This window comes from Tursiops truncatus, chromosome 9 (genome assembly GCF_011762595.2).
Source record: "Tursiops truncatus isolate mTurTru1 chromosome 9, mTurTru1.mat.Y, whole genome shotgun sequence".
In the NCBI taxonomy this organism is placed as follows: domain Eukaryota; kingdom Metazoa; phylum Chordata; class Mammalia; order Artiodactyla; family Delphinidae; genus Tursiops; species Tursiops truncatus.
Window position 1 is genome coordinate 69016348 of NC_047042.1, and position 14258 is coordinate 69030605.

Consider the following 14258-nt stretch of genomic DNA (forward strand, 5'->3'; position numbering starts at 1 on the left):
TATACCATATTGAGGGAGAATATAAAAAGTATAGTTTTGTATTAAAGCCTCATCGATTAGAATGGTTCACAGTAACATTTTCTTCTTCTCAGAATTTTTATGGCCACAGGCTGCCTAGCTTAATTTTATCTTTTTATGTGTTTATACATCGTCTTCTTGCACAAGGGATTTGAGAAGTCTCGCCAGAATACGAACAGTGTAATAAAGAGAAACATTCAAAAATCAATTACAGGGCTTCCCTGGTGGTGCAGTGGTTGAGAGTCCACCTGCCGATGCAGGGGATGCGGGTTCGTGCCCGGGTCCGGGAAGATCCCACATGCCGTGGAGAGGCTGGGCCCGTGAGCCATGGCCGCTGGGCCTGCGCGTCTGGAGCCTGTGCTCCGCAACGGGAGAGGCCACAACAGTGAGAGGCCCGCGTACAGAAAAAAAAAAAAAAAAAAATCACAAAAAATTAAAAGAGGCCCAGGGTAAATATAGACAGAATTGAGAAATCTGAGCAGGAAGAAAGAGCAAGTGCAGATAAGCAGGGTATTAAAGCGTTAAAATTGGGACACACACTTGACTCTGAGCTTCCAGGCAAGCAAAGCAAAAAGAAGAGTTTCAATATTGTCCCCAAAAGGAACAGCTAAACTTTTCTAGCCCTTCATTTGGCAGTAGTATGTGTGGGTGGGTCTTCACATGCCAGCCCAACTTCCTGTGGGCTGTGATCCATCTGAAGGCCGGCTCCCCAGCCCCGCCTCTCGTGTTTAACAGCAGTGTTTTCTTCCAGGGACAATGAATCCTTCTTCCCAGGACACCGGCTCTGGCGGCATTCCTGAAGATAGAAAGCTTTATGTTGTGGATTCCATAAATGACTTAAACAAACTAAACCTCTGTCCTGCCGGATCACAGCATCTGTTCCGTATGTGTGCCTTCCCAGGCTTGGCCGCCCGTCCGGGCTTCTTGGCCACCTAAAAATAGCGAATGCTGAGCTGGACCTGTGGTCGTGGGCTGGGGGCAGGGTGGGCATTAGGAAGCCTCCGCGTTAGAGATGCTGTTTAGTATTAGGCAATTTTTGCTTTTGTTCTCTGAATACTTGCCAGGCTTGTGGGCTTTCTTGGCTGTTAAGCAAGATTTGAACTCTTGTCTTTAAAACTTCTAAGAAGTTCCCTGTGGAGTTTCTCTCCCTGGAAAGCGGTGGAGGCTGCTGAGATGAGGCTTACTCATCCCTCCTGGCCGTTTTTGTGCCTTCTAGTGACCACAGCCAGGTCACCGAGGGTGCCCACTTTCCTAGAGAGGTCTTACTTCGTAGCGGATTGTTCCACACGTTTATCTAGTTTTAAAAAAAATCATTAAGATTTTGTTGGGCAAAAAAGTCAGCTTCATTTTTTTAGATTACAGATTGCCTCAATTAAAGCATTAGAAAGAGGAGGGGGAACACAAAATAAAAAGCTGCTGAATACTAACTAAATACTACATGTGAAACTCTTACTGTCCCAATTTTATGTCCATTATTCCCCTTCTAAATCCTTTTTGTTTTAATTTTTTTTTTATTTATTATTATTTTTTGGCTGCATTGGATCTTCGTTGCTGCACGTGGGCTTTCTCTAGTTGCGGCGAGCGGAGGCTCTTCATTGCAGTGCATGGGCTTCTCCTTGCAGTGGCTTCTTTTGTTGGGGATCATGGGCTCTAGGTGCATGGGCTTCAGTAGTTGTGGCATGCAGGCTCAGTAGTTGTGACTCATGGGCTCTAGAGCACAGGCTCAGTAGTTCTGGTGCATGGGCTTAGTTGCTCCATGGCATGTGGGATCTTCCCGGACCAGGGCTCGAACCCGTGTCCCCTGCATTGGCAGGCGGATTCTTAACCACTGCGCCACCAGGGAAGCCCCCTAAATCCTTTTCGAATTCTTGTTTTTCTCTTCATTTTAATTTGTTCAGGTTTTCACCTGTTTTTACTGCAGTCAGTCTCAATAAATGCAGGTGTTTGGGTGCCAGCTTATGCCGTGGCTATGATTAGGAAGGAAAAGCTCTGGAGGGTGTGACACAGGATGTCCCTATAAAGCACAGGACCTAAGCCCCCACCTCTCCATAACCAAGTAGCAGAAGGTGTGGGACTGATACAAAGTAGGAGGGATTACAGAAGGCAATTCAAGGATCTCCATTACCGCAAGTTTCTGTATTTCTTTTTCAATTTAATTTGGGTATTATTAGGTGTTATTAGGCAAATAGACCTTACAAAACAGTGACCAAATGCAGACAATTCATGGTTTGGGTGAACCAAGCTGTTTTATAAGCATGGTTGCATTTCAGTTCAACGGTAAAACATTTAAGAGAACCTTGCTTCCAGAGCGTGTCCATCCTGGAAACAGCTTTTAGAAACCAAATCACATCAGGGTCATTTTGATGTTGTTGTTTAAATGCATATAAGCATAACTGGTTATTTAAAAAATTTTTTTTTAATTTATTTATTTTTTTTTGTGGTATGCGGGCCTCTCACTGTTGTGGCCTCTCCCGTTGCGGAGCACAGGCTCCGGACGCGCAGGCTCAGCGGCCATGGCTCACGGGCCCAGCCGCTCCGCGGCATGTGGGATCTTCCCGGACCGGGGCACGAATCCGTGTCCCCTGCATCGGCAGGCGGACCCTCAACCGCTGCGCCACCAGGGAAGCCCATAACTGGTTATTTTTATAGGAAATAAAGTTTTCTGGGAGATATCGCAGAGTGTTCAGCCTTTCACCCAGAGTAAGCAACCCACAGCCAGCTGTGTTTTATCCTTGGCTCACTTTGGGAAGAGGGCAATAGAGCCTCCAGCACTCTGAACCCTTAACTTCTTTATTCCCTGCCCACCACCCACCACCACCCTCCCCCAAGCAAAAGAAAAATCCAAGTCTGGCTACATCAGTGTTAACACGGTCTTCAAAGAATTTTCCGAATAGGGGCTGAGGAGATAGCTTGACCTGACTTGTTCTTTGGATACTGATATAGAAGAAGGTGAAAAACTCTCAAAGAGCACCCGATCCAAAGACATTCCTCAAACATAAGTCTCTTTCCAGAGTGATCAGAGGGGAAACGGGCATATCCCTTACATCTCTCTCTCTCTCTCTCTCTTTTTTTTTTTAATGCTGAGTTTTTGTCTTTGTTGTTGTTTGTTTCACATTAGCTCTAGAGGAGAAAATCCCGGACGTCGGCACTAACTCAGGAAATGGAAACCACAGTCTGTTTTTGGTGGGGCTGATCATCGTGCTGATTGTCAGCCTGGCACTGGTTTCCTTTGTGATATTTCTGATAGGTGAGTACCATCGACACACTTTTCATCACTGCTGTGCACTTACTTTGTAGCTGGTTGTTTAGCTTTGCTCCGGGAACGAGGCAGTGCTTCCTGGCAGTCAGTGCTGCCGCTGAAGGCTGAGGGGGCGTGAATGCCTAGGGTACCTTCTGCTCTGGGCCGGGTCGCTGGGGCACACATAAGCCCTCAGTGCCAGGAGTTCGCAAACATGGACATTAAATGTTTCTATAATGCTTTAATTTCTCATCTGGGGTCCCTAGCTGCCAATGGTAGGCAGCTTATTCTAGCTAACTCGGGGTTTTCTTCATCCAACACGTGGGTTCTCCATGAACTCAGGTCTATAATTTTCAGTCACAGTCAGGTTCACCCCCTCTTCCAGGTTCCCTGGCTTCCCTGAAATCCATTAGAAGCACTTAACTGGGCTTGTGCCAGGGCCCAGAGGCAGTGCTGGGATGGGAGGAGACTGCTCCTGTCTGACACCGCCCAGGCTGGCGTCCTGCCTGCCCTTGGCCTGGGCCCTGCGTGTCCGCCCTTGAGTGGTGACCCAGGCTTTCCCACACAGCCCCTTAGCCAAGAGATCCCCTGAGGTCTCGGTGCCACTCTCCTCTCTGCCTCAGGTCGGGGAGGGGTGCTGTCCGTCCTGAGGCACGTTGCCCTTTCAGGAAAGCCCACCAGCATCCTCCCTGAGCTGTCCCCTGCAGACCACCATCTGGGGTTACTTCAGTTCCCTCCCACCCCTCTTAAGAGTGGACGGAGCCTGAGAGAAGGAGTTACACTTCATACCCTTTTGCCTGGATCCACCACACTGTCATTTCTTCTGCCCTGCAGGCCTTGTAGCCTTCAGAACTCCTAAATGAGCGGTGGATCCCATGGCTCTGAAATGCCTCTATTTCAGATTCATTCAGGATCAGTGGAGGTAGCAGTGGTGGTGATGGGAAGTGGGCAGAGGGCATGACTCTTACTTACAGCTTCTAACCCCTTTTCCTCCCCAAAACTTCGTCTCCCTTCCAGCTTAAAGGTCTTTTCCTGGTATAGGTTTCAGAGCTGGTGCGAAGCAGTGATGTTTAATTGCTTCTTTGTCACCCTGCTGATGCCCTTTTGCACTTAGAAGCTACAGTGTGAACTCTCCTTACAATAGTGGTGCCCTTGCATGTGATTATTCTTTGGAGGAGGGTTGGCCCCGAACCTGCAGGAAAGAGCGCACGGATTACCCTTCTGAAATGTTATACCACATAAGTTGATGCTCCAAATATCATCCTGCCTCACCTGCCCAGGAAATGACTAAGTTAAACTATTGAGAAATTTTAGGTATGCCTACCAACTTGGAAGCACCCCAAAGGGACTGCTGTTTTTTGTGGGAAAATAGGTAGTAAGATTTAGGGCAATGATAATTAAAAATGTTATGTATTGGGTGCCCACTCTGTCCCAGGCACTGTGCTAAGCATTTATGTCTGTTTGCTCACCACCTCATAACAACTCTGTGGTGTAGGACCTATTGTTATTTTGGTTTTATCAATGCTGAAACTGAAGCTTAGAGAGATTAATTAATATGCCCAAGGCCAACAGACAGTGGTGCCTAATCAGGGCTCAGAGACACCCCTGCCTGACATCAAAGACTATTCACTTTATCACCATATTACACCCCGTTGTATGAATAAGATTTATTTTATGTTTGCTTCTAGTGTTTTATATTGAGGGCAAAGTCATATCAAGAAACAGAAAGAAGGGACTTCCCTGGCGGTCCAGTGGTTAAGACTTTGCCTTCCAATGGAGGGCGTGTGGGTTTGATCCCGGGGAGCTAAGATCCCACGTCTTGCCGCCAAAAAACCAAAACATAAACAGAAGCAATATTGTAACAAATTCAATAAAGACTTTAAAAAAAAAATGGTCCACATCAAAAAAATCTTAGAAAAAAATAAAGAAAATGTGAATAAAGAAGAGTGTCTTTTTATTGGACAATTACTCTTTGCCAGACACATTAAATTCATTATCTTAAGTCCTTATCTACCCTTCAAGGTAGTGTCTAATATTTCTATTTTACTGATGAAAGACTGAGGCCCAGAGAGTTTAACTCTCCACATTTATCCAGCTAGTCAGAAGCAGAACTGGGATTCATACCCTGAGCTGTCTGCCTGCAGACCTCACTGGCCCTCCACTGCTTGTGTTGAAGTAATAATAAAGGCTTCCTGTGGTTTTCAGATAAACCTTAACCCAACCTAAGACCAGAGTTGGCACAGGCAGCTATAAATGAACTTGGCCTGTGCTCATCTTTAACAAGGAAACCTTTTTGCTGTCAGTGGGGTTCAGTGCAAATTTGTGTCATTTTAACTGAAGTGTAAGAACTTATATTCTTTATAACCCTGACATTTTTATGCAAGAGAAATAAGGCTATTTTATACTGATTACCTTGAATGAACTGTTGGACCTTGTGTTTTTGTCACAATCTCTGTCCTAAAGAGCAATAACGGACAGCAAGGATAGGTTACCGTGGGTGCCTACCTGCCTCTGTAGCAGTTTCCAGTGGCCAAGCAACGTAGATATGTGGGATGTGATTAAGTATTGCCTTAATTTAAAAAAGGGTTCTATGGTCAAATGAGTTTGAGAATTGCTGGGTTAGTAATACTTAAGGTATTTTATTTTACTTCTTGTGAATTTCCAAAAGGCAGGTCAGGCATGATTTTTCTCTAATGGTTTTGCAGATAGAAACCTTTTTCTCTTTTGGAATTTAACTTGGAACCACTGTATTGTGGAACAGCCTTAGTCCACTATGGCTGCTACTTCCTTCTGTGTTTGACTAACGTAGAAGGTTCGCAAGAGGGGAAGTATGTCCCATGCTCTGGATTTATTTGTTTCACACTTTTCTCCAGAAGCAAGTGGTATCTCTGCCTGGCTCTGCATCAAAGCTCAATTAAAACCTTTCTGTCATGTCTTGGACCATAATTCATCCAACGTAATTTTTCAGATATGGGGGAAAGGCAGCTTCTGGGCAACAGTTTGTCCCAAGCCTGGAAGGTGAGGCTCTAACACTTTCCCACGTTAGTTTTTGGCTAAACCCAGTAGCAAGTTACCACCATCATTAGTTCCTGAAAGATATCTCGGAAAAAACTTGCCTGCAATGGAAATGATAAGGTGCTCACATGTTAGATACTGATTTTGTGCTGCTTTTCTTGGACATTTTAACTCATAAACAGACCTCAGAGTATTCCATTCCCTGACCTACTCAGTAACCAGGGGTTCTATTTATTTTGGAAATATGGACTCTCTGCTCTCAGGGTGGTCTGAGGGGAATTATTATACATTCATTATGGGCTGGTAATTTAGAGCCAGGAGAGCTGTGTATATCAAAGTAGTTTGGAACCCAAAATATCCCACCTCCCACATGTGGAGTGAAAAACCTTTTCTGAGAATGGGTCTCAAAATGAGACAACATAACAGTCACTTCTGTGGGGATAGTCAGACGCTGGTGGTTTCCTTTGGTTGCTCACAGCAAAGTCTTTCTTAGCGAAAATCTGTGTGGAGTCTGCAAAAGGTAGCCAAGTCTTTCACCAAGAAGTCGTAAAAATAATTCACTTGATAGGTAACTTCAGTCTTCCATCAATTTCTCTTCTGGGCTTCTGGGCTGCATGGGATACTGGAGGAGGGGATTTGCCAAGAGGGCCTCTCAGCTCTCAAGCCGAGTCCCGATGGAACACACTGGAAACCAGTGTAACACTGTCTGTTTTTCATTTTAAAGTTCAAACTGGCAACAAGATGGAAGATGTGTCAAGAAGACTAGCAGCTGAGGGAAGGGACATAGATGATCTTAAGAAAATCAACAGCATCATTGTAAAGCGACTCAACCAACTGGACTCTGAACAGAACTAAAGGAATGATCTTCCAAGAGCAACTGCTAACACCTGAGCTTCTCGCTGTCCTGGGAGGGTACAGGGTTAAGAACCGACCAAGGGCATATCTGTAGGCAACAAAAGGCCAACTTTCCACTACAGGGATGGGAGCAGCTCCAAGGCAGCTCCCAAGCAGAAGGGGGCTGATTTTGTGGTAGGGTGGTAGGGATGGGAGCAGCTCCAAGGCCAGAAGGGGGCTGATTTTGTGGTAGGGTCCTTCAGCTTTCATGGGGTTGAAGGTGGCTAGCGTGGAAGAGAACCAACAGGAAACAAGAATGGGAATTTGGCTCTGTATGTACAGCTTTTTTTACGAAAGGAGCTTTGGCACCAGAATAAGTTCACTGTGGCCAGTAAATTTCATGGCACCTCGTGTAACTTTATGAACTCCCTCGAAAGCCTAAGGCAGTCACTGAATTATTTGTGTTCAAGGGAATCAGGTGATAACTCTTTGCAATAAAATAGATTCTGCTCAGGTGATTACACGTTGACTCATTTCTCCAGGGACAGGGGTGTGGGCGGCCTCCAAGCTAGTTGCCTACTGGTACTTGCTAATAGTAGTTATGTGCCTATGGTAGGGTGGGGTCAAAAGAGAGAGCCCTATTTATTCAACTAATGTTTATTGAGCTGCTGCTTTGTACAAGCCACCATACTCCAGAGAAGCTTACATTCAAGTGAGGAACAAAGGAGATGTATAGTTATGTGTAGATATATAAGCTTTTTGACTTTGTTTCTAATGGGAAAAAAATCCTTCAGTACGCTGCTGATTAATTGTGAGGAAATCTGATAGGTTTGTAGCCTTTATTAAACTACAGTGGGAAACCATATATTTGGAATATTTGGAACCTGCCTTGTTTTAGCACAAAAGGTAAGGCACAGAATTTATGAAATTGGATATGTTGTGATATAAATCAGCTTTAAAAGCATGAGTCTTAGAAATCTTGTATTTAATATAAATATATTGTGTAAGTCTGTTGTGTGAAGTCTATTGCAATTCTATCGTTTTGGGTTCATCAGAAACATCTGGGTTTATTCTAAAGTTAGACACATACATAAACACACATTTTGTAACACTAAATAGTTAATGAAATAAACACAAGACATTTCACCTATCCATTTTTGCACTCAAAAACATTTGTACTGCATACTTAATTTTTAAAAATTGATATCATGCAGAATATTTAAAAAATCTGATTTGTATTTGTTGGAAAATTCTTATTGACCTGTTGATGGGGTGTGGCAAAATAATTTATCAGGATTTGCTATAACATTGTTTTACAAACTACAGATGAGCTGATGCAACAACTCTTTTTAAAAATACCCATTTCTTTCTTTGAACCCGTTTGGTCTTGTTATGCCTTTTTTTTCTCTCCCCTACACAGTGGATATTTTGTGCTCAGTAATAAATGATCTTTATTCCAAGGAATTTATGATTTTTATAACATGAAGTAGTGTAGTGTCTGATAAACCATTTCATCCATCTTTTTGCATCCATCTTGTTGGATCTGCACTGTCCTGCCTGTATGGCATCGATGGAGCCATGGTCACGTACACAGCCTGGGGAACTCCGCGCATTACAGCTCCTGGTATTTGGGTTCACAGATTCGCAACTTCTATTGATCCTGTTTTAAAATATTGGCTGGCTACATGTAGTCTTTTTTTTTAACACAGGGATTTAAATTTGTTATTAAAGCTATTATTGGAACAACTGGAATAATCTGAATAGGGTCTGTAGACTAGATAATAGTATTATATCAATGTTAATTGCCTGATTTTACTAATAGTATCATGGTTATCATGAGACAGTTCTTGGTTTTAGGAAACACACATGGAAGCATTTAAGGATAAAGGGACATCATGTCTTCAATTCCAAAATGGTTCAGAAAAATAAAAGTGTGTGTGTGTGAATAGATAACTAATAAGAACCTGCTGTATAAAAAATAAAATAAAATTCAAAAAAAATTTATGTGTGTATAAAGCCACTATGGTAAATGTTAACATTTGGAGAATTTTTGTTTAATAAAATCATCCATTTTTTTCTTTCCTTTTTCTTAAAAAACAGCTTTGAGATATAATTGACATATAAAAACTGTGTATATTTAAGGTGTATAACAGTGTTTTGATCTATGCATACATTGTTAAGTGATCACCATAATTAAGCTAATTAACATATTCATCACCTCTACATAGTTACTATTTGTATGAATGTGTGTGTGTTGTGTGTATGGAAAGATCTAAGATCTATACTCAGTAAATTTCAAGTGTACAATACAGTATAGTTAAACTATCGTCACCATTCTGGACATTAGGTCTTGAGAATTTGTTCATCTTGCATAGCTGAACCTTCATACCCTTTGGTTACATGTAGTCTCACTGCCGTCAAATATGGTGGTTGAGACATGGGCTGGGGAACCCAACTGTCTGGTTCGAATCCTGGTGCCACCATTTACTGTGGCTTTGGGGAAATTAACCTCTTTCCTCCTTTATCAGTAAAATTAGATCATTATAAAATGTTTTTTAGTATTGTTGTAAGGCTTAAAAGAGTTGATAAATGACTTACACTGTGTCAGAAACAAAGTACTCAAAAAATGCTAGTTATTGTAATTATTAATGTTAAAAGTAGTAGGTGTTGTATAAGGGAAATAACCCACTAAATTTAACATCTACTGATGGGGACTTAGGGCCAAATGTTTTTCTGCTGCACTTAAGACCATAGCATCCTGATCTGATCCGACCAGGGATGGTGGGGTAAGAGCTTTTGGCAAAACAACGTATTAAGCTAATTTACAAGAGCTGATCAATATAAGCAGGAGGGTTTGTGGTTTTCCAAACGATCTAGCCTGAAGAACATATCAATCCACATTTGCTTCTCTGAGGTCTGTCCTGGACCAAAGCACAACGCGCAGTGGCAGGAGGGAGCCGGGACAGTAATGTGAGGCAAAGGAGTAGAAAAAGAAAGAAGGGACTGCTGAACTGAGACATGTCCTGATAGGGAAAGAAAAGAAAGTTTTGCGTCTTTCTTTGGACTTTGTACATGTTCACAAGAGGCTCAGAGAGAGGTGATTTTTTTCTGGCAATGGGCTCTGTCTGCATGCCCTTCCTGGTGTTGCCGTGATAGAAGGATTATCCACGTCTTCTGACCCCAGGAACAAAGCCATGCACTTTTCAGTCCACCATGATGACCCTGGGAGAGCCTTCCTACAGCTCCTCAAATTGTTCTGATTGGCAACCACCTGCAGGTGAGCCGGCCCCAGGCCCGCCCACCACACTCTGCTGTGACACCTGGAGGCCATTGGGGTGTGGAACAACCCGGAAGGAGGAGGCTTCAGCTTCCCAGTGTGGCTGCCCGGCCACAGATTAGGGAATACGGGGTACTTCTCTCTCCTGCAAAGACCAGGGTCATCTGGCCAGGACTCTGCCAGTGGACACCAATCTCCAAAGCAAGGCTCTTAGGTAAGAACAAGAAAACCAGGAGGGTTAAAAATAACACAATTGAGGGGCTTCCCTGGCTGGCCGGTGGTTAAGACTCTGCACTTCCAATGCAGTGGGGGCGGGTTTGATCCCTGGTCAGGGAACTAGGATCCCACATGCCGGGGGGCCGGAAAAAAAAGAAAAACACAATTGCTTTCTTTTTTTTTTCTAACAGCAGTCTGTGGTGGAAAAGAGAAAAATTTTGGTGTGCGTGACATTTGGACTGAGGTGTCTTGGGAAATATTGCACAAACCATTGTGTTATAATCCATTTTTATTGCTTAGAAAGAGAATTTTAATGGAAACAAGGTCTCTCTGAGTCATGGTGTATAAAATAATTTTATTCCCGCTTAAAATAATGACCCCATTTAAATTCAGTAGAGGATGGCCAAAAGAAACATCATAAGAAAAGACTGGTAATCTATCCCCTCTGTGAATGAGTTTGCTCAGAAGAAGCTGTGGAAAAGCATCAGGACTATGAGCTATCTTTCCACAGAATCAGGAAGTGTATTTTTTTTTAAAAAGAGGAAATTAAACATATTCTTATTGGAACCCATGTGTGTACTTATTCTCATTTGGTAAAGATAAAAACTTCTCAGTAAATTTTTTTATAGGCAAAACCTTACTGAAATACAATTCTGCTTTTCACGATGATGAAAAGGATTAAAAAAAACAATGACAAGCAATTTAGAACAAACTTAATTCCCTGTAACAAGCAGGTGTTGAGCGTATATGTGGTGCACGCCTGTGTGGGCTGATGGTACAGAGGATTCAAGAGGAGGCTAGTTGGTCGTGCAAATAAGACACGTAAGAAGCCAGTAATGACCTGTAATAGTGAACAGGAGAAAGCAGCTGTCCAAGGGTCAGCTGGGAGGCTTAGGAAGACCCAGGTTCTTGGATCCTATTCTCAGATATTCTGACTTAGCAGGCAGGGCGGGTGGGATTGAGAATTCATGATCTTAAAAAGCTGCTGTGATGAGTCTGATGCTCAGTTTGGTTGACTGGCTGGACAAATGATGTATTCGGAGTAAACTTGTGTTTGGATTCTGGTTCTGCGCACAAGTTACAGTGAGGCCCTCAACTCTCGCCTCTTTCTTTTTTTAAAAATTTCTTTGTTTTGGGCTGCAATGGGTCTTCGTTGCTGCATGCTGGCTTTCTCTGGTTGCCGTGAGCCGGGACTACTCTTTGTTGAGGTGCACAGGCTTCTCATTGTGGTGGCTTCTCTTGTTGCGGAGCACGGGCTCTAGGTGCACGGGCTTCAGTAGTTATGGTGTGCGGGCTCAGTAGTTGTGGCTCACGGGCTTCTCTTTGCGGTGGCTTCTCTGTTGCGGAGCAGGGGCTCTAGGCGCGCGGGCTTGGTAGTTGTGGCTCGCGGGCTCTAGAACGCAGGCTCAGTAGTTGTGGCACACAGGCTTAGTTGCTCCGCGGCATGTGGGATCTTCCTGGACCAGGGCTCGAACCCGTGTCCCCTGCACTGGTGGGCGGATTCTCAACCACTGCGCCACCAGGGAAGTCCCTTGACTTTGTTTCTTAACCTTCCTGACTTTTGGGAGTTTCGTCTGTATAGTGGGAGGGTGTTGCTGCTGGTGAGAACAGCAAAGTTGACAGAAAGTCTTTCAGGCTCTGTGCTGTTTATAAGCGGCTCATAAATTGTATGTTAAAGAGGGGGCCCAATTGTGCATGTTATTTTTAATCCTCAGGGAACACTTAATCTCTTGTCAAAGGAACCATAAAAGTCTTCAGAAGAACCCTCCACTTCCTCCCTCATCTGTCTGTTTTCTTTCCTCCCCCTTCTCATCTGTGCTTGGTTGAGGATCCAGTTTAGGGGGCTGTTCAATTTGACTGAAGAGCTGGTTGAAGGCCGTTCTGAGAGCAGAAGGTGTCAGTGAGAACCTGGGAATGCTGAAGGGCGAGGAACCTAGGGAGAAGCCAGACAGAGGGATCTGCTCCACTTCCTGCCCCAGGAGAGCAGAGAAGAATTATTGCCATAGGAGCTTTGTGGCGCCATGACCTAGGGGCTTCCTGGGAATGTGAGACACGCAGGCCTGGCCAGGCTGGTAGCCTGCCCAGCAGTTTGTCTTTTCACATGTTGGAAAAATTGTGATCAATCTTGATCTCAAGACACAAATGATTCAGATTTCCGTTTTGTTTTGTTTTTAAGAAAATTAATGCTGTTCAGTGTCCTACCTGTGAGTGGCCTGGTGGCACCTTAGAGTCCCCCCTGCCCTGGCCCCAATTGTCAGGATCTGCCTCCTGGTCATTTGGAATGGGAACCTCCTGTCTTGGATATTTTCATCTGAAGACATTTTATAGGTCCTTTGACAGAATTTTGACATTCCCTGGACATTGAGAATCATGTCTGGGAATGGTCGCCCTCCTCTTTGATATAACAGTTATAAATGACTCAGAGTTGGTGGGATAAAAAAAAAATCAATACCCAAATATTCAATAATCACCTGAAACCAATGACAGTTTTGGGCCATGAAGTGAGGCAAATAATTAGTTCAATCCTCAGCACCTGAGGAGCAAAAGCAACAGTTGAAACAGGGACTAGGCCAGGTGCAACTCTTCAAACTGCAAGGATTAGAAACCTGTCTTCAATTTAGGTGCATTTTCTGTCTTTGCAAGAGTTCAGTTGGACACAACTTGTGTTACCCCTGAATTTCTCACCACCTAAGAGAAATCAGACTGCCCCTAGAGGAAGGCACGTTATTGGTCAAAAAGAAATCAAAGAAACTGTTAATTTTGTTTCATTTCTTCTTTCTCTCTTTTTTTGCCTTCAAGGCTGGTCTTGCCAATAAAATACATAGGGATTTTTCTGTAGACATTTGCTTTTAGACCAGGAATGTGAGAAGTAGGATGTGAGGGTAAATAAGGGCAGAGAAAGCAGCCCTGGAGTGAAGTATAGATCCCACCTGTCAAGCTGTGGCGTTTTAAGTCTTCCCGGATAAAGGCAGATGAGCTCTGTCCCGCGTCATGTACATGAAGAACGAATGGGCTGTAGAAAGGAAGTCATGATCCTAATTTCTCGTGGTTTCTTGGCCTCCTCTGACTCTCACATCCCCTTTCAAATTATGAAACATGATTCATTCTTCATGCATGAATCCTCAAAGAAATGGATTGTAACAGCTTATTCCATGAGGAATATCCTTCCTGAATGTGGAATACTGCTGCCACAGAGCATTTATTGCCTGATGAACAAATGGGGCAGGTCAAACAATTGAAAAACCAATTAATAATCTAATTATGGCCTCTCAAATGCTAAAAATGTCTAATGTTCCATGTCCCAAAGTGGTTTTAAATATTGCCACAAATAGACTAAATTAGAATTCTACCCACGTCCTTCTCCCTCCCCCCAGTTTAGCAAATTTCTTTAATATTGATGAGTTGGGGTCAGCTTCTGAATTACTATAAATCCATTCAGGGGCTCAAACAGTTTCTTACAGGCTCAGAAAACACAATGATGGAAAAGACATTAGGTAGCCTTTGAGGTACATTCCCTGACCTATGTTTAACCTTCATTTAGTACAGATGGGAGAAAACCCAGGTTCTTTCCATATTACTTGTAGAAGTCACAAAGGAATCATTCATAATTTTTTCCCCAATGGACACAATGCAATCCTTTGAGCCTAGAACTTCATGTGA

General features: G+C 43.5%; 1 protein-coding gene across 1 annotated transcript; it reads left to right on the top strand.

Moving 5' to 3' along the window:
* Nucleotides 1-428: 428 nt before the first annotated feature.
* LSMEM1 (leucine rich single-pass membrane protein 1) lies at nucleotides 429-7623 on the top strand. Its single transcript, XM_004329398.4, has 3 exons — nucleotides 429-901; nucleotides 3137-3265; nucleotides 6996-7623. The coding sequence occupies exons 1-3, from the start codon at nucleotides 775-777 to the stop codon at nucleotides 7124-7126; spliced, it is 387 nt and encodes a 128-aa protein (XP_004329446.1). The 5' UTR covers nucleotides 429-774; the 3' UTR covers nucleotides 7127-7623.
* Nucleotides 7624-14258: the final 6635 nt, after the last annotated feature.

What these genes read in the sequence shown, in the direction of transcription:
- LSMEM1 (XM_004329398.4), top strand. Translation starts at nt 775, where the DNA reads ATGAATCCTTCTTCCCAGGACACCGGCTCTGGCGGCATTCCTGAAGAT. An exon ending in CGGATCACAGCATCTGTTCC is followed by an intron (nt 902 to 3,136) that starts GTATGTGTGCCT and finishes GTTTCACATTAG; the next exon opens with CTCTAGAGGAGAAAATCCCG. An exon ending in CTTTGTGATATTTCTGATAG is followed by an intron (nt 3,266 to 6,995) that starts GTGAGTACCATC and finishes TTCATTTTAAAG; the next exon opens with TTCAAACTGGCAACAAGATG.